The sequence below is a fragment of the Gouania willdenowi genome, unplaced genomic scaffold (genome assembly GCF_900634775.1).
Source record: "Gouania willdenowi unplaced genomic scaffold, fGouWil2.1 scaffold_215_arrow_ctg1, whole genome shotgun sequence".
Lineage (NCBI taxonomy): Eukaryota > Metazoa > Chordata > Actinopteri > Blenniiformes > Gobiesocidae > Gouania > Gouania willdenowi.
In genome coordinates, this window is record NW_021144969.1 from 116329 (window position 1) to 136293 (window position 19965).

Here is a 19965-nt window from a genome sequence, read left to right on the forward strand (position 1 = left end):
TGAAAATATCTTAATAGGTATGTGATTTCCTCCATATGATAGATTTTTGAATGCATATACTGTATCAGTCGTGTGCATTTTGAAAGCAAGGTTTTAGGGTTTTATTGAGTGACATAAACTCTTATAATGCCTTGCCTCTCCTTAAATAACCTAAAAACTGCTGATATTCTACTCTTCCAAGTAAAACATTATTGCTGTTAATGCATATTTAACAGTCTGCTGCACACTAATTTGGTTCAACACGTCAATATACTTTTTCAGCTGCTCGGATGCTTTAGAAATAATGAAATATAAGTCAAATAATCTGATATATTATGTACATGGAATACTTTGATGTATAAAACCAAAGAAAAACCATGAACTATATATTCACATTGAAATCACACTAACTTATTGCGCTCTACTGAATATAAACTATTTTAGATTTGTGCAGTACAATGGTGACAATCTTCTTTATTCCTGTGGTTCTACATGCAAATTATTATGATGATGAGTTTATTTGTCATTGCACATGTTACATAGCAACTGAGCAACAAAATTACATTTCAGTGTCATCCCGTCCAAGAAAACATGAAAAGACAATCACACAACATGCATAACATGGGAGCACAGGAGCTGGAGAACTGTGGATCGCCACAAGGGTGGCGCCCCTTATTTAGATAAGAAATGGTATAACAAACTGGGCCCATTGTAGAAAGGGGCAGAGTTTGAGATCATGAAAAAACTCTTCAGCAAACATTGCGACAAGGACCAACAAACACAACATTCAATTCAATACAACCGCACATTAGCACAGGGAATTGGTCTTTAGGATGGGTAGTTAGCAGGTCAGACACTTATGGTGCGCCTCCTTCTGCCAACCGCTGGGAGGGAGGAGGGGTTGGAGCCAGAGGAGATGGTGACAAAGACAAGATATGTAGTGATGTAGGAGGAGTGAAAGTATCCATTGAGATAAGCCTGTTTACTCAGACTCTACTGCTGACTCACACACAGTGCGTCTCAAATGCCAATGACGTGGGGCAGAGTTGCCTTAGAGATGACCTCGACCTCGGGGTGTAACGGTTTTAAAATGTAATGACAGAAAAATTTAACTGTTGTTTACAAGGGTATCATCTGTATCCAGGGCACAAAGGCTGTACACGGGTGCACAAAACTTTTTTTTGGTTTGGTCCTCAGGGGATTACTTAGGGTTGTTGCTTAGTGCTCATTTTTTTGAGTACATGTTTTCCATAACCAACCTTACAGGTGGAACAGAACTGAGGTGTAGGGGACCAAACATCATCTAATAATTATTAAATAAACAAACTGTATTTTCACCTTCCTTCATCTAAACATTCACTCCACAGTCATCTGAGCGTGTTGGTATAAAGGCCGAAACATACTCGGGCGGGCACCAAAATAAAAAATCTTGGCTGAAACAGAAAACTGAAAATGAGAAAACAAAGGCCGAAAACCAAAACACGGAAATAAATTATTACGCAAATTATTAGTCCCATTGCATTTATGGATCTAAATGTGTTTACCTTTCTAAAATCAAAACATTGCAATTGCATAAATATTAATGCTTCAAATAATAAATATATTGAAAATATGAAAATATTTATTTTACATTGACATTCCAACAATGCCCCGCAACCCTGAAATAGGACAAAGCGGGTCTGAAAATGGATGGATGTATGGGTTCCAACAATGCACAATATAAAATAAAAAGTTTAACTTGACCCCACTTATACATAATTAATATTGTACAGGCATATAAATGACTGAGCTGCTGAGAGTCAAATTAAATATGTTCTCTTATTAAAACAAAAAGTGCATTGAAGTCACAGAGATTTCAACACGCTGTGTGGGGTCTATTCTCCCATCTGCAGTTATGCGCTTTTCTCCTGCGCGTATTTTCCGGTCCAGGCTCCTGACACACCCACTGCACGTAAGTAGACCAAAAGCGCGTAGTCTGTGAATGAAGGAGGTCTGAAGCATAGGAGGCGGACTGGGACTTGATGTCATTTTTTTTGGGACTGTCTTGAAATCCCAGAACATGGAGTTTTCCCAATGATTGTAAATGTCCTTGAAATCTGTGAAAATGATGAAGCACATTTTTCATTTGAAACGCCTTTGTTGATAAACAATGAAACAGGTTGATTATTGCAGTGTGAGAGGATCGGCTGCATTCTTCTGTCCAAGTCACAGTTAAAATCTCTCCTTTTTCCACTCGTACTAATGACAAATGAATGTATGTTTGTGTGGAAAGCCTGATTTTATTAACTTATTCCATTCCTGCATTCAGAAATGATCAGTGCATCATCATCATTATCTGTCATTAACAGTGACGTGCCGTCAGGGTAGGCAATGTAGTGCCTACCCAAGGGTGAATTGATATTTTGATTATTTAATTCTAATTATAATTTTTTTTTTTTTTTTTAATTATAAATTATTTATTTTTCCATTTCCAATAGCCTACAGTACCTATAAGTTTGAAAGTGTCCGCATTTTGTGCGGTTCATAGCCCAAATTACTAAACGGCGCCATTTCCTGGAACAGCTGCAGTTTTTTTTTTTTTTTTTTTTCGCTCCGCTGTAAGGCAGAGGGAGGCCACGCACGTCGCTCTTCTGCCTCCGTTCCCATTGCGTGATTTTACGTGTTTGCGCATGCGCAGTCAGGTCCCCAATGTGACATCAATTGGGGACGCTGCAAAGGCAGCGTGGAGAGCTGCCTTTGCACGTGTAACTGCGCTATGCTAAATGCTATACGTAGTTTCACAGCACATTAGTGAATAGATGACACGTGACTGCTGCTGCTACGTTCTCTAGCTAGTGGGCGGGATAACGCTACAGTCAGGATGACAGCGCTAGAGATGATAGAGAAACTTTGTTTTGAGGAAAAACGACAGCTTTTAAAAGATGGAGACCAACACCTGAGTTACCAGAGCTTCAGCAAAGGTAAGGTCAGAACATGTTTCATACTATTCACAGTGAATGGAACAAAAGGAAGGATTGACTTTGTGTATGCGCCTCACTGAGGCTGTTCTGAGTTTTCATTTTCTCCATGTTTCTGTTTCCAACACAAACAACAGATGTGCTGTCGTGTCATGAGATATATCTTGTTGGGAGAGTATGGAGGCTATATTAATTAATTGTTTATGTTTCTTTAATGGTGTTTTTGTTTATTTTTCTTAGATGGCTAAACACTTGTTCATGTGGATCTTATTGGGTTTTTTCTTTCTTATTATGAATTTTATATTTTGATAAGCTCATTGAGATGACTTTGTTGGAAATTGCTTCATACAAATAAAATTGATTTGAATTGAATTAACGCTTGACAGCAGAAACATGAAATTGTCATTGGTGGTCTCGGTTTGCAACGTGCCTACCCAGCCCTAGTGGTCACGGCACGTCACTGGTCATTAATGCGATACCGACTTTAAAGCATGACCAAGTGTGATGCGCTGCAAGTTTGAGGGAATAACCCCCGCAGAGTGTCCTGCTTTAATACAGAGGAGACAGATGTTTGCTGTGAAACAGAACATCGGCTTCTAACATAATAAGCGGGTTTAAATATATATTGTTTAAAGCCTTATGGACTGATTTGAGCGAGTCCGAACTAAAGATGCGCCTCATTTAAATATGACAGCCTCACTTCTTTACTTTGTAGTGGATCAAACTGTGGCTTTTGGACATAGTATGAAAATAGTTAACCAATGTGGAGTCTGGTCTGTCAAAGTTTTAATTAATCGAGCAGCAATAGCTGAGGCACAACTCTGGTGCACACAACGCTTACCGTCTCTGCAAAAAACAGAGTTTATGGCACGGATAAAATATAATGAAATGTAACACTGTTTGTCCCGTCAAAAACTGGTTTATTGTGAACACATTAGAAATGCTGATGGTCAAACCTTTGGCGTGTGTGTGTGACTCCCACCACCCCGTGACAGCATGTGAGTGTCACTTTGGATAGATTCTTTCCGGGAGTCTTTTCTGCAATATTATGAGCCCGTGTGGCTTAAAATGTCACTGTCCATATTTTTAGTGCAATATAATGTTTCACCTTCTTAGGGCACTGCACTTATTCCAGGTTTGGAAGCACGTAAAAGGAATAGGACATAAGCAGATGGAAAAATGCGCGCAAGGCCAGATTTGAATGGAAGCACCCACATTTCGAGGCCGCTCGACCCAGAGTGTGTAACTGGGATGGAGGCGCGCAGTGACTGACTGAAGTACAGGGGGAGAATAGCGTACAACTTAAAACGGTGCTGCTGCCCGGCTTTTTTTATTTACGTGCATGGGAGAATAGACCCCTGTGCATTATTGATTGTGCGTGCTGGTTTAATCCTATCAAAGTAATGATCTTTATAACGCGGACCAAGTACCGTCATGATGTCGTAAAGAGGATCTCTGTGAGATATGCGCAGAGACTTCAAACTAGATTGTGCTTCCACTGTGCAGCCAAGGGTCAGGTGCCATGTAGAGGTTCGTGTTGATGGAGGGCTGCACGCAACTACACTGTCGACGTGACACAGAAACATAAAACACACTTATGTGCCCCGTCAACTCTGCTCAAAAGATGCTTTAGTGCTCAGATGTATCAAAATACAGCTGCTGTATGAGTTCGCAGACAAGTTGGTCAGTTTCCAGACAAGTGCGCGTGCGCGCTTGCGTCATCACAACATACTGTGTTTCGACTGAAAATGCCCTTTTGGGTCATTTTTTGCCAAAGATTTTCGGTGGCCTATGTGTTTGAACATACCCTTCAGACGCTGGCATCTCACCAGTTAAGGTTAAGCGACTTGCTTAACACTGATAGACACTGTTTTGGAATCACTGGTACTTGTCCAGCTCGTCGATGTATCTTATGGTCAGCACTTTAGCCTCCTCTGGTGACCCATTTAGCTTTTTGAAACACCTTACAGTTTGTTGTCCAGATTGACTGGATTATTTTTTTGTTTCTTTAGGAAACGTGCACTTTTGGCGATGTCTTCATTTTTTTTTGGTATGGTTGAGCAAGTCCCTTAACCCTAATTGCTGTTGTATGTCACCTTGGATAAAAGCGTCTGCTAAATTAAATTGAAATCTTGTAACATTATGGGAATGTAGATCTTTTGAAATGTCTGTCTAAATGACATTACTCAATTGACATCCAAACCCTTGTTGGGCTGGGTCCATTATTATATGAGATGTTACCAGAAAAAAAGGCATAAACAGTTTGTGACATTTCTGTGTCACTACAGTGACATTCAGTGGCTTAGAATTGTAAAATGTTTTTTTCAATGTTTACTCTAAAGTTTGGAGTTTAAAGAACTTTAATCTGGTGTGGACTCATGAAAAAAAGTTTTGTTTTCCAATCTCCAACTTCTTCAATTTTCAAAAAGGCTTATTTAGGACATGTATGTCTTGTGTATGTTTTTTTCCTGACTCTCCACTCTTTTTGTTTTCAGCAACAGTTGAGTTTCGATCCTCTTTGGATGGCAGCATCTGTACTCAGGAGCCTTCTTTGAAGTCATCACTGGTAATGCAGACAAAGAAATCTCTCACCTATCCAGGTGACCATAAGGATGCCCCATCCAAGCCCCCACTTTACCACAAACAGCCTCCTGCACTCCCTCCAAAGCCTTTCGCCAGGATTCCAAACCACAGCAAAAGTGAGTTCCTCCTTACAAGACTACAATTTCATTTAGCACCTCTTTTATCCAGAGTCACGTACAACACAAGGAGTTAGGGTTAAAGGAGCATAGGGCAGTATTTTGGAAAAAAAAAAACATTCATTTTAATTATTTTAGTGATAATGGGGGATGAAGCATTTAACACCAAAAACAATGTGCCCACAAACATATCTTCCTATTGTATTAAATTAATTTAAAGAGTACTTAACCCCTGCTTTCTGCTAACCTGCCACTAGGGAGGAAATTCCAAAAATGCCTTGACTGGGAAGTAAGTCAGGCCCAATCAGGCAGCGCACAGTGCTGGCAGTGACAGCTGAGGTCTGCTCAACTACACCATACACACATACAAAGAATATGCACACACAGTGACAAAAAGTACACGCAAGTTTGCGCACATGCAGAAACGGATGGGGATACGCACACAATGTGTCTGTGCATACACACAGAGCTTGATAAACCCTCTAATTAGACCAGAATTGGCTCACATGCAGAGACTTACAAACATTACCCCAGCAGAGCACAGCTTCACATGGAGCAAGCTGTTCAGCCCGCGTCCTCAGTGTAGAGCTACTGATGAGCTTTTGTGCAGAGCGTATGAGGCCGGTGCTCATATGGGGTTTATTGGGAATTCCATGTCCCATTTGCTGCAGGAACTGGCTTCATTGCTGGAGGACACTGGTTTTGATTCGCAGACACAAGGCCTTGTAGACACTTCTCAGCAGGCCTTTGCATTTATGTTGAGCGAACTCGGCCTCCATTCTCACAGGCTCTTAGGCAAGTCTGGTTGGCCCAGTCTCCTCTGACTCAGTCATGTAGGAGGAGTCTGCGAGGTCTCCTGGTCCACCCGGGGGAACTCTTTGGTTTGGCTGCGCTGGAGGCTCTTCAACAGGGGTGCCCAACCCTGGTCCTCAAGGGCCCCTATCCAGCATGTTTTAGATGTATGTGTGTATGCCTTCCCACCTTTGCAGCTCATTTTCTTGACGCTTCTCTGGGTCCTTCAGCACGGACACCGGCTCCTCCTGGTGGCTCCCTTCTGGCCAGGGAGGACTTGGATTCCTCTGTTGCAGCTCGCCGATGCGTCGGTTACACTATTTGCAATACACGGGCAACGTCTACAGGCATGTTGTACGCTAATAGGTGGAAACTGTTTGACAAGTGGTCTTGTGACCATGGCTGGACCCCGTATGCTGTCCTGTCTTGTCCATCCTCCTATTCCCGCAGGACCTGCTTGACAGGGGGTGGTCTCTTTCTACTTTGAGGGTATATGTGGCAGCTATTTCTTGTTGGCACATTGGAGTGGATGGTGCTCCTGTCGGCGGGAATAAAACAGTTTCCTTGTTTTTGAAGGGTGCCTGGAGACTGCGTCTCCCCCAGACGCCACATGGTGCTGTCACGGCAAATATGCGGTTGACCTCATTTGGAGACATTATTTTTGCCCTGGTTGAATGATGGAGTCCAGTCAGAGCATGATGATTTTATTTAAAAAAAAAAAGGATTTATTATAAAACTAAATGAAAAAGAGTACAAAAAAAAAGTGTCCCATCCTGTGGGAAGGAAGGGTGGCCAGGTACGAAGCAGGATGGTCCAAAAAGTCTTGTCCCTGGCTCAGGGTATGCAGGACTGACAAACAGTTTCACAGTTCAAGCTTTATACAGATATGAGAAAAAGTCCCAACCCTGAAGGGAGAAAAAGGAGGGGGTCAGATGCCCAACAGTGAAAGTGGAGGAAGGCTGGCGCCACTGGTATCTGTCCTTGATAGTGTGTGTGCGTGTACATCTGCATGTGAGTTTGAGTTTGGCCTTCAGCAGAGACTGTGAGTTGCTGGCACTGTGGATACAATACAATCTGTACTATTAATCTAACATGACTCAGCTGTTCAAAAGTGTAAAGAGTAATGCAGTCATTGTGTATTAAAACATGACAAATTGTACACATGAACACACATTTGACGATATGATGATGAATATAATAATTGCCATAACAGTGCCTTTGTGGGACCTGGCTGTGGTGCTTGAGGTCCTATGGTCTCTGCCTTTTGACTCTGAGCATTTTTGTCCCGTCCACTTGCTAGCCGCTTACCTGGAAGAGACCGCGGCGATACGCAAGTCTGATCAACTGTTTTTGTGCTTTGCGAGACCCTGTGTGGGCTGTCCACTGTCTAAGCAGCGTTTGTCACACTGGGTTGGCGATGTTATTGCTGAGTCATTCACCATGTGTGCTCGGCCACTGCCTACAGGTGTGAGGTGCCATTCCACCAGGGGCGTCTACACTTTCTGTAGCTGCGATGACTGGTATTCCGCTGGAGATGGTTTGTGCTGCTGCTTCTTGGACGTCTTTGAACACCTTCGCCAGGTTCTACAGGGTGAATGTGGCCACTAGGGGTGTGTTGAAAAAAAATTGATTTTACGATTCTGTACATATCGATTCTCATATGAATTCCTAAAGATCGATTTGTACGTCCAAAGACACGTGAACATGACGTGAAGCTCTCTTGTTATTTTGTCCTCTTAAATCCTGGTTCACTTATAATTCAGTGGGTGGTGGTAATGCACTAAATCATAGTTTGCCAACCACCATAAAATCTCACAAAGAAAAAGAAGAAGCTCTCAATTAACATGGCGTTGGACAGTGCTAAAGTTTGCCCACGTGTTAACCAAGGTGAGGAGTGGAACCTCATCTCATACATACTACAGACCACAGAAGTTGAGGAGTGGGGGCTGATGAGAAAAGACCCAGTCATTGTGACAGGCAAATATGGTCCGCCTCGCAATCCGGTCTCAGACTCCCGAATATTGCATGCCTGCTTGGCAGAGTGAGGCACATGGCAAAGTTCTTTCAACGCAGTATGACAGCCACCCGGGTCCTCAAGCAAAAAACAGAAGCTACTGCAGCTGAAAGCACACAAGCTCACAATTGTCGTGACCCGGTGGAACAGTGTGCTAGAAATACTTAAATGCTTTCTGAAACAGCAACCGGCAATCATTGCCGCTCTGCTCTCATCCCAAGTCCGCGGAAATGAAAATGATCTGTGCAACCTGAAACGTGAGCTGGGTTTAGACCGTCGTGAGACAGGTTAGTTTTACCCTACTGATGATGTGTTGTTGCAATAGTAATTTCTGTGAGGAAGACAATGGATGCAGAAGATGTGGTCAGAGTTCTGAAGCCAATGAAGACAGCCATTCAAGCCATATCAGAAGAAAAGTCCCCTACTCTCTGTGATCGCACCCCTACATGCCTTGCTGCTATAGGAGATGACCAGCCTCCCAGAGGCACCAAAGTTGTTAAGGACATCAAGGATGAGATGAAGAAAAACCTGAGCACAAGGGAGGCCTGTGCGTGCGTGCGTGTGTGACAGATAGAGTTGAAGCTATTGTATCAACATTCTGGGAAGGGGATTGGTCCTTACAGCCATCATTACCTACCAATACTTTAATTTACTGTTTGTTACAAGGCAAAAGGGTTGTGTCATGGCAAGCTGAGGATAAAAGCACAGGGACCAATTCAGGTTCCAAAAATCAGTCGATTTATTTTCTGTCTTTAGTTCAAAACAGCAATTTTCTTCAAACAACAGGAAAGAGTGAGAATATTTCAAAAAAATAAATACTCCCACAAAGTGTTCAGCTCAGACCTGCTCAAACCTCTCCACTCCAGGCATGCTGCAGGAGCCATTTTGGCTTTCTTCCTTCCTCCCCACCTTCACTTCCTGCTCAGTCTTATAGGCCTGAGGCTCCTCCTCCTCAATCTCTGCCTCTCAATTTTTTTAATCAAAACTGAACCCTTTATGATTACAATAAAACAAGAATTTAACAAATTATATTAAACACAATTTTTCCTCTTGCAAAATACATGTTTGATTTATACATAAAAAATACAATTTTTTTTTTTTTTTTTTTTTTGTGAGGGAGCTTTTGGTTTCTAACACTGTTGAATGTCAATATCATACTCGTATTATTATGTTGCATAACTATTCAGTCATGTAAAACAGATAGATGGTTTTAATAACACTAACCCGCATCAATATCGAATCGAACGGAATTGAGATAATCGATTCTGAATCTTGAGAATCGAAATCGAATCGATACTTGAAATTTGAATTGATACCCAGCCGTAGTGGCCACTCCACATCCGTTGAAGGGCGTCTTCTGTTAGCACCGCTCTTGAGTGAGGTGAGTATCTTTGGGTCTGTGGATTCCTCGTGACCTTGTTGACATTAGTCATTCAGTGCTTGAAGTATTCAGAGCAGTCAGTCCCCTGGAATCCTCTTTTGTTACATGAGAAGATTGTGCGACTGTGTTTCTAGTGTCACGTGATTTTATAGACTTACATTGGTCACCGGAGTTCACAGGTGACTTTGTTGTTATTCATTTCTCAACCTCTGCATGCTCAAGAATGATCATTCCGTGCTTGAAGCACTGGCGGTCATCTGGGATTCATAGCACCATAGTTACATATGTAACTTATGTTTTATTCGCTCGTTTTCCCCTTTGGTCCATTGTGAAGCTTGTATCAGTGAATATTCATCAAGGGCGTTCACCTGACCTTTTATAGGCACCATATGGGTGGACCATGTACAACAAGCTTATAGTTGGTTGTGATTTGTAAACGGAAACACTCATAGGACGTGCGTCTGACAGTTTTATTGCGTATGCCTTTCCTGGTTTTTGGCATGTGTCAGCTGAAGTGTACTTACCTAAGCACACTTTTATAAATGAGGTCCCTGGTCATAAGAACACAGACAATCTGGCAACTGAGGAGAGACAAAGGAAAGCTAAGTAGCAGGCTAATGATTATTGATTGCTTGCAGCTGGGGAAGCAGAAGAGGTGAGTCAAGCTGCAGCAGGCTGGGTCATCAAACTATCCATGAGCTGTCTTTATCTGTCTGATTCATTCCCTGAATTAGGCCTCGTTCAAAAATGCGGTCTTTGTTCCTTTCTCTAGATTCTTGTCAGCCGTTGAAGTTGCCCTGCACTCCCATGCCTCCAAGCCTGGAAACTTCCCCTTCTCCCTTACCAAACCAACTCACTGCTCACTCACTGAAGTGTGCCCCTCCTCAGGGAATGCTCCCCCATCACAGCATGACTCTGCTGCCCTCTCATCTTGCCGCTTTATCCAGCTTCCACCAGAGCCATGGTCACCCATTGCAGCTCCAGTACGGCAGCTTACATGCTCCCAGCCCAATCATCGAGGAGCTCAATAAAACGCTGGCTTTATCCATGCACAGGTTTGAAAGGTTAGTAGCACACAGGTAACAAAAAATAGCTTGAAGGCAGGAATGATTATAGTCTGTCACATAAAATGTCTTATTGACTGTGTTCCAACTTGACATGTTTTTTAAACAGAGTATTGGTTTATGTAACTAAATTGTTATTGCACACATCCATAAAGGGTTTAATTCACATATTTTGATTGTGTTTGTAAATTACTGTTTTTATTGGCAAATCTGGCCCAATGAAAGGCATTCCTTAACAATTAATAGAATCAACATTGTTCAGTTAGTAGCATTTATTCTTGAGTAAAGTCATTTCTAAATTGAATTTACACATATTCAGAATATGTCCTAACAGTTTTGTGGTGTTATAGAGATTTGAATCTATACTGCACACTACATCACAGGGCAGCATGGCCTAATTTAGAGTAAAATGTGTGTCTGTGTGGGCGCAGAGAGGAAGGCAAGCAGGCGTGTGAGGGTGTAGGCGTCACTGCAGCAGTGGGCCTGACATAACATGACCAGCTGCACTTCTTAGTGTTTTGGATAGAGCATGAAGCGACACTACATCTATTCAAGCTATCTCTTACATTCTCCTTTTCCAAAAAGCCTTGTGGACATGGATGGACAAGATAGTGATGACTTCCAGAAATCTCACATTTACTCTGAAAGCTTGATGTGGTTACATAACAGAGGTACAAGCCACCTGGAGAGAGTTAATCAATACATCACATTTGTCAGTAGTCAGCTCTGGTAACCCGTAAGTGGATTCTATTCTCATCAAACACGTATAAACCAGATTGCTTTAAAGCAGGGGTCACCTACACGGTGCCCACGGGCACCAGGTAGCTCGCATTGATCATGTGAGGTGCGCTCAGTAGCTGAGTTCTACCTAAAATCTGATTGACTCTCCAGGATTCAAACTCGCAAAGATAAATACATATGAGAAATGTAGTTGTAGAGTTGAATATTGTTAAATTAAGATTTTGTATTAAATTAACCATCCTAAAATGTTCTGTTTTGCAGGTGTATGGTCAGTGGTATGTTGTATATAATACGATGTATATAAAGTATATTTTTAAAAACGCAATATGGAGAAATAAAGTGTTTAATGTTGAAACCTCAACATATTATACCTTCTTAAGTTACTGCTACTGCTTCTTATCCTCTAAAGTGAAACCGTGAAAATGTAGTACTTAAGAAGTGCTTTTCTAACTGGTAGCCTTTCGGACTATACAGTATCTATGAAGTATTCCCAGTTTCAGAAATTTTGGTGACTCCTGCTTTAGAGAATTCCCTGGCACTGTGTAGAGCTGAACAAAACTGCACCAATTTCCTAAAACTATGGCTCTTTGTACTCAGTTTTGTGGTGTCTGATATCACCGTGCTTTTGATTCTTGGATTAAAAAGCAGCCAAACTATCATTATGCTCTCCACTACAGGCCCGGTGTAATTAATTAATTTTTAGTTGAAAGAAAAGAAAACGTATGCTAGCAGATTGCAAATGAATTACGTTACCTCTGTGTGTACCTTGTAAGTGCACTTGTACCTTTTAGCAAGGCTAATACACGTATGTGAAACTCAAACTATTGTTTGTGCTCAGGTTACGTATAGCTGAAATTATGTTTTTCTCAACAGTTACATGATGATTTAACATAGCAGACTATTGTGTATTCCTTTATATAATTATTTTTACGTGCCTTTGAAGCTCCTGGTTTTCTCTTCGTAGTGCCTTCCACTGACTGAATTTTGCAGCTCGCCTGCTGATATAAACTGAAACCAAATGTTCAAAACAGACATAACTGCTCCGGAGAACCTACATAGAAAAGAGCAGTCAGATGTACATTACACAATTGTTTAAAAAACTACCATTATTGCAACTTGTAGCAAGCCAATCTTGACTTGGGTGGACGTTGGTTCATTGCTGATATTGTATTGGCCTTGAACTGTCATCACTGAATCTCATTTCCTCTTGAGTTACATGTATATGATTACGAACAACACTTGGTTAATAATGTAGATACAGTTAAATGAGATATTTAAGGCATTTCCATGCGTGTAGACATGATAAATTAAGTTGGTTGGTTATCATTTGTGAATGAATTATCATTGGTGAACACTAGTCATGGATGACCAGGAAGACTCATCAGAAAAACTGTTATATGCCTTAAAGCTTTATAAGGAAAGCTGAGAGGTCCTGCAGTAAAACAATCTACACTTGAAGATCTCTAATCCATATTGTTTGTAGCTCAGCAAAGACAAGATGAAGTACATAGCCTTATTTGGTCAATCGGTGCACCAAGTCTTCTAATGGAAAAAGTCTCCTATCATTCAAACTGCTATGCCACATACACCATTAAAACAAACGAGCCAAGTCTCAGCCAAGGAGACTTAGCAGATATGATCAGGTGCATTCAAAATCTGAGAACACTGTTTTGTTTGTAGAACATCTGAAAAGCAATTTCCAAACAAGTGCTGAGACACCAATAAGTGTTAAGACAGGAGAGACAACTCAATCAATAACAGAAATGCCATGCTTCCCCTAAATGTAGACGCAAGCCACATTGCCACTGCCCACGGAACTGATCCAGCGGGAAATGGCTGGAAAAAGTGTGATGTTGGGACGTTGGAACAGTTTCTCCATGCTGAGCAACAACACCCACCTTTACCGCAATGACTGCAATGTACGGTCCCTCAGAACTGTCCCTGTCTACTTGCTGGTCTTCCATGCATCAACATTTGCCCATGTGTTGAGTGCCCAAACACCGCGACGCAGTACAAACTGTCCGACGGCAATGACGAAGATTAATATGTAGTATGTAAATCTACTGCAACAAAACAACTGTTATTGAAGGTTCAGTATTCAAGAACAATAGGTCTTAAAGTTCAAATTTAAAACCGTGATGTGCAGTAAACTGTTCATGCCATTTGTGCAATTGCCACAACTTAATAGGCAACAAACCAATAAGTTTTAAGAGCAAGAACAGAAAACCGTAACATTTGGTTTATTCTCCACTGGTTTTTCTCCTTTATTTTGTGGGATCGTGAGAGTCTCTGCTAAATCGTGTATCGTTCATCGTGTAGTCTACTGTACATGGGGTCACGAGAAGCAATTAACATCTCACGACCAGGTCCCAATCAGGAGGATCACTGTAATATTGCCGGACTGTACTGCCCACATCTGTCTAGCCAGTTCCTGGTCCATCAAATCGTTATCTTTTCTTTTTTAAAGCTCTTTTTGCTGAGATTTGTGAGTGTCTATCCACTTCCGGGTGTTTCTTCTTTGTCTGTTTTAATGGTGACGTTTCAGAGTTCTTCTTCTTCTTTTTCTTCTAATTTGTACGTTGCATTTCCGGAAACAAGACCCCCACAGTGTGAGCAGTCAGATCATGTCAGAGTGTCGGTCCCACTCATTGCACTGTATTTGTGTCAGATATTTGTTTGGACAAGCAGAGGGCGCTGGTAACCCAGTGGTCGGTTGGCATGCAGATATCTTGCAGTGAAGAAGAGATGCTATGCTAGCAGACAGAGCTAATAGAAAAATGTGACTTTTACATATATTCACGTAATATTAAAGATATTCTTTCAGTGCTTTTATTTTGTTTTTTTTTTCAATTGATGCGATGTGAAATTGTGGTTGTGTATATTGTGCTTATTGTTGTGTTATCAAGCCAGTCTGGTGACCAGTGTGCGGCTTAGGAATAATGGTGGTGGCTGTGAGCAGAGGAGGAAGTGAGTGGAAATTCCATAAAACAGGTATTTGGGAACAACGTGTCTATGGTTGAGCCCAGTATGAGTGTTATCCCACAGCCCGAGGCCAGTGCGTCCATGACAAATGTGATTCCAAGAACCGCTACTGCAAAACCCATGAGCCGCCCCCGGGCCCGAAGAAGCAGTCGGGCCAGTAGAAAGAGCGGGAAATCTAGGGGCCCCCGGCCAAGCAGCCCCCCGAACGACCCCAAGATCCCAAGCCGAGTGGCAGCCATTGCCCCCCCATACACACCCGAGAAGGCCCCAAGGAGCCAAGGACCCAGCGCACCACGCCACCGATCCCAACCCCCAGGCCCCCCACCCCACCACCCACACCCCCGCACCCAGCCCCCCGAGGGGAGGGCCTAGAGAACTCCCCGCCCGAGACCCCAGCGGAGGAGCCGAAGCCCACGCCCAGCAGACGACCAGAGCCACGCCGAATGGGCAGCCGGCGGGCACCCGCCGGCGAGCCCAGAGCCAGCAGGGACCCGACCCCAGGCCAGGAGGACCCGGAATTGATGCAGCACCAGGAGCAGCCCGCCCAGGGCGGACGACCACACCCCAAGCCGCATAAGGCACCAGGGGGCCGCCGGGAGTCCCCCCGACGGTCCCCAGGCACCCCAACCTAGGTGCCCCAGATCGCCCTTTGCTGATGCTGCCTGCACCACGAGCTTCAGTTCTTTAAAGCCAGGCCCCCCCCCCAGAGGCCAAGCCAGACCGCCCCGCCGGGATGTGGCCCCCTATTCTGGCCCCGACACCCTGCCTCACGGGGGATTGCCCAAGCAGGGGCCGCACCAGAAGGTATGCAAGGGCGCGGCACGCGCCACCCGCCCCGGAAGACCCCTGCCAGGACCAGCCCGGCCAGCCAGCCAAGCACCCCGGGCCCCAGGAGCACCCCCCGGGACCAGGACCCCCCAAGGGCAAGCCCCCCGGGACACGCACCACAGCCCAGCAGGACCGCACAGCCCCAGACGGCACAAGGCCAGCAGCCCAGGGCCCGCCGCCCCCCGGACAGCGCAAGCCACGGGGCAGCGCCCCCCGCTGGCCCGCGAGCAACCGGCGACCCCCACCGCGGGGACGGAGGCACCCCAACGGCACACATCCAGCGCGGGACAGCAGCCCCCAGCCAAAGATGCCCCGGACCCACCCACCAGTCCGCAGATGGCAGGACATACCCACCAGGCGGCCGAAAGCAACCTCAACCACCGGAACAGCTAGCGCCGCCCCCCCAGTAAACAGCATCATCCCGAGGCGCCAAACAACCCTGCCCCAACCCCGGCAAGGACACCAGCACCCCCCCAGCACACCCACCCCCCAAACCGGCGAGGCAGGCCGCCCCGGGCCCGCACACCGCGGGGCCCGTCCCCAAGGCCACCAGGAGACGAAACAAGCACCAAGCCACACCCAAGGGGGAGAGGCACCCCCGCGCCCCACCAGGCCGACACCGCCCGGAAAGACCCCGCAAGGAGAGACCCCGGCAAAGCCCCCCCGAGACCCACCGCCACGCCCGACCGCACCATCCTGATGTACTTTTACTTTATGCAGTGGCCCAGCCACCAACAGAGGGGCCAGGCCCCCACCGGAGAGGCCCAAATATGTGTACCAACCCACCACCCTGTTATGGTGCCTATCCATTCCCCAATGGAGAGGCACTTCCCGATCCCCTGTGTGAATGTGTGTGTTTGGTGAATGTATGGGGTGTAATTAAAAGAAGGGGGATGGAGGGGAGGGGTGCTCCCCATCCAGCCTCTGTGGATTTATGTGTATGTGGTGTAATAGGCCGGAGGGTGTAAATGATGATATACCCTCCGGGGGGTGGCATGTTGAGATGTGATTAAAATTGGAGGGATTAGTAGGGCAACTAGAGGTGGGAGTGCCGCCCCCACCCCACTACATAGTAACACAGGTGGCGGCCCCCTCCACCCCCAGCCCCACCATCCAGCCTCCCAAGGGTTGGGTATGGGTGTGTGGTGCATTTTGTGAGTGAGCCAGACCAGCTGGGAGTGGGGTGAAGTGAACATGTAGGAGGCCTGTCCGGTGTGAGCTGGGCCCGTCCGTATGGCGGGCCACGCGAGAGGGTAGGTGGCACTGCGGGCCCCGGAGCAGCACAGCCGGAGACCCCCCCCCACGGCACCCCCCAGACCGTGATGGCCCCGCGGAGCACGGCGACACCCCCCACCCCCGGGCACAGCCAGGCACCAACCCCATCCCCCGGTGTCCCAGGGGGCGACCCCCGCCGCCCGCCGGCCCGGAGCAACGCCACCCCGCCGCCAAGGGGAGCGGCCGAGCAGGGGGGAGGCCCGTGCCCGCACCAGGGCCAGCACAGGCCCACCCGGCGCCACGATACAACACTCTCCACCGGGAGGCGGCCCCGGCCCCCCCGACGAGAGAGGACGCCATCCACCGCCAAGCAGGGCCATCCCGCCAGCCACGGACCGGCAAGCCAGAGTACCGAAGCACCCCCAGCCCGGAACCGCCCCCCCACATCAACGGCGCCAATAGAGCCCCCCCCCCCCCCCGACGGAGGGGATCCCCGACGACCCACGCACCGGCACGAGACAATCCCCGACGACCCACGCACCGGCACGAGACACCCCCCGACGCCAGCACACCCCGGACGACAGCGGGCCCGAGGCCACCAGCCCCGCCCCGCCCAAGGCTGCGCAGCGCCGCCACGAGCCGCGGCCGGTCCCCGGGCAGATGGCAGGAGAGCACTCCCCCGGACACGTAGACCAAGGATCCGCCCCCGGGGCACCCCTGCCCGGTGCACCCAGCCAGCAGACCAGCCAATCCCGACGCAGATCCACCAGGCCACGAACCACGCGCCGCGCCCTCGCACACCCACCCAATACGACCCCCGGGGAGGCCCCATAGCACCCCCCACCCCACCCCTCTAGCCGTAACGGCCACACCCCGGCCATTGCGGTCATACAAAATGCCCCGGAGGGGGCCCCGCCTGGCTCGTCGCGCAAGTGACATCCCTGGCAAAGGTGCGCCCCAGGGAGCCAAGCCGAGGACCCGCAAGGGCCGACGGAGCAACCCACAGCCACACCCCGCCACCCAGCGACCCAGGAGGCAATCGCCGACCCCGGGTAGCAGCCACCCCCACCCCGGATCCCCCCGGACCGGAGCCAAGGACCCCACCACCCCAGGCCCCCCCAACGAGACCACTCCCCAGCCAACCCACCCGGCACGGCACCGCCCGTCCCCCAGGCGGAAGCCACAGCCCCCCCACCAGTGCCCCAGGCCAACGGGAGCCCCCCAGACCCAACCCAACAGGATGGCGGGCGCAGGAGCAAAGGAGGAGGGGGGGGGGAGGACGAGACAGGGGGACAGGGAGCAAGGGGAAGGAGCGGCAGGGGAGCACGCAGGGCCCCAGCCCCAGAGACCAACCAGATGCGCATGCAAGGGGCAACAGCGCCAAATCAAACAGCCCCGGGACCTCGTGAACACCCAGAAGGAATGCACACCCGTGCTGAGGCAACAAGGCACCCCGGCAACCCACCCCAGCCATCCTGGCCAAGACCACCCCAGAGGCCCAAGGCGGCCCAGGCCTACAGTTGGGCTAGTGCGTTAGTAAAGAGTGGTGCTGGCAGTCGCTTGCAGGCTAGATCATCAGGCTTTTAAAAATTTAGATTTAATGCAATTAAAAAAGGAGTCCAACGCTCCTCAAAGCACGTTATTTTTTTTTTGTTTTCTGAGTGCAGACATCTTTTCCATGGAAATAAATTCTGTGAGGAGATTTTGCCATTGGTTTATGTTTAAGGATTTTTTGTCTTTCCAATTTAGTAATATTGTTTTTTTTTGCTATGGCTAGTGCCGCAAGGATTGATTGTGATTGGTTTGCTGGAGGTTGAAGCATTGTCAGGTCTCCAATCAAACAAAGATTTGGAGATAAAGGAATCCTGCAGTCCAAAATGGAGGACAGTTTTTCAGTGATTAGAATCCAAAAGTGTTGAACTGGGGAGCAAAGCCATAAGGCATGTAAATAGGAATCTGCTGTATTCTGGTTGCACTGAGAGCAGATGTCTGTTGCTGAGAAGCCCATTTTATGCATTTTCTGTTGGGTAATGTGGGATCTGTGGAGGACCTTGTATTGAATTAGCTGAAGGTTTATGTTTTTTGTCATCTTAAAAGTATTACAACAAATTTCTGCCCAGAAATCAGTGCTCGGGGTGATTGAGAGTTCGGCCTCCCACTTCGCGATTGGTAAGTAATTACAGTTAGTGTTCGAGAGCGCTCTGTATATTTTTGAGAGTTTTTTTGATTTTGTTGAGATTTTTTTCATATATATAGCCAGTTCTGGAGGTTGTAAAGTAGTTAAGTCTAGTGGAGTAGTTTTCTTTATTGTCTCTGTTACTTGTAAGTACTGTAGAAAGTAACTTTTATTTATATCGAATGCTTGGGTTAGATTGTTATATGACCTGATCTTGTCATTTTCAAAAAGGTCTTGGAGATGAGTGATTCCACTCTCTTCCCATGTCTTCAGATAGAGTGGTGTTTTTTTATTTTTAAAGTCGGGGTTGTGCCAGATTGGAGACAGTATACTAGTTTTTAATTGGACATTTGTGATGTCCAGGGCTTTCCATCATGCAGTCAGTGTGGAGGCAATTAGTGGGTTTTTAAAGCAGTTGTGATGTTTGAGGGTCGCAGTGATAAAAGGGAGATCAGAGAGTTTAATGTGTTTGCAGTCTAACTGTTCTATTTCTAGCCAGGTGTTGTAGTAATCTTTTGGTTTTAGCCATTCTGTTAAATATAGTATTTGGTTTGCTAAGTAATAATGCATGAAATTAGGGGCTTCTAAACCACCCTCGTCTTTGTTTTTTTGAAGGGTTGAAAGGCTTATTTTAGGTTTTTTATTTCTAGTATAGAATTTTGTAGTTGTGGAATCTAATCTTTGAAACCATTGTTTTGGTGGTTTCAGTGGTATCATTGAGAACAGATAGTTTATTTTTGGTAAGATTTTCATTTTAACTGAGGCTATCCTGCCAAGTAGTGAGATGGGGAGATTGTTCCATCTCCGCAGATCTTCTGTGACTTTGTCCAACATCGGATCATGATTTAGTTTAATTAATTCATTTAAGTTTGGTGATATATTTAAGCCTAGATATTTAATTGTATTTGTGGTGGAGGGGTGTTGTGGATTTTGGTGTGCAGGATTCCATGAGTTTTTTGTCAAAGGGAGGATTGATGATTTTGTCCAGTTAATGGAATAGTCTGATAATTTAGAGAAGCTGTTTATTAGATTAAATACTTCCTCTAAAGAGGTTGCGGTTCTTCCAAATAGAGTAAAATGTCATTTTGTGTTCTGAGATGGATGAGTGGATTCCTTTAATAACAGAGTTCTGACGTA

The 19965-nt window shown here is 46.1% G+C and overlaps 1 protein-coding gene across 2 annotated transcripts in view; it reads left to right on the forward strand.

Annotated features, from left to right (window-relative positions):
• Window positions 1-19965, forward strand: part of LOC114458932 (phosphatase and actin regulator 1-like) — a 98836-nt gene that overhangs the window by 35396 nt on the left and 43475 nt on the right. For both annotated transcript variants that reach the window (XM_028441314.1, XM_028441313.1), the window contains exons 4-5: window positions 5432-5635; window positions 10595-10886. In XM_028441314.1, the coding sequence (XP_028297115.1) occupies window positions 5432-5635; window positions 10595-10886 (496 nt within the window). The remainder of the gene's footprint in view (window positions 1-5431; window positions 5636-10594; window positions 10887-19965) is intronic.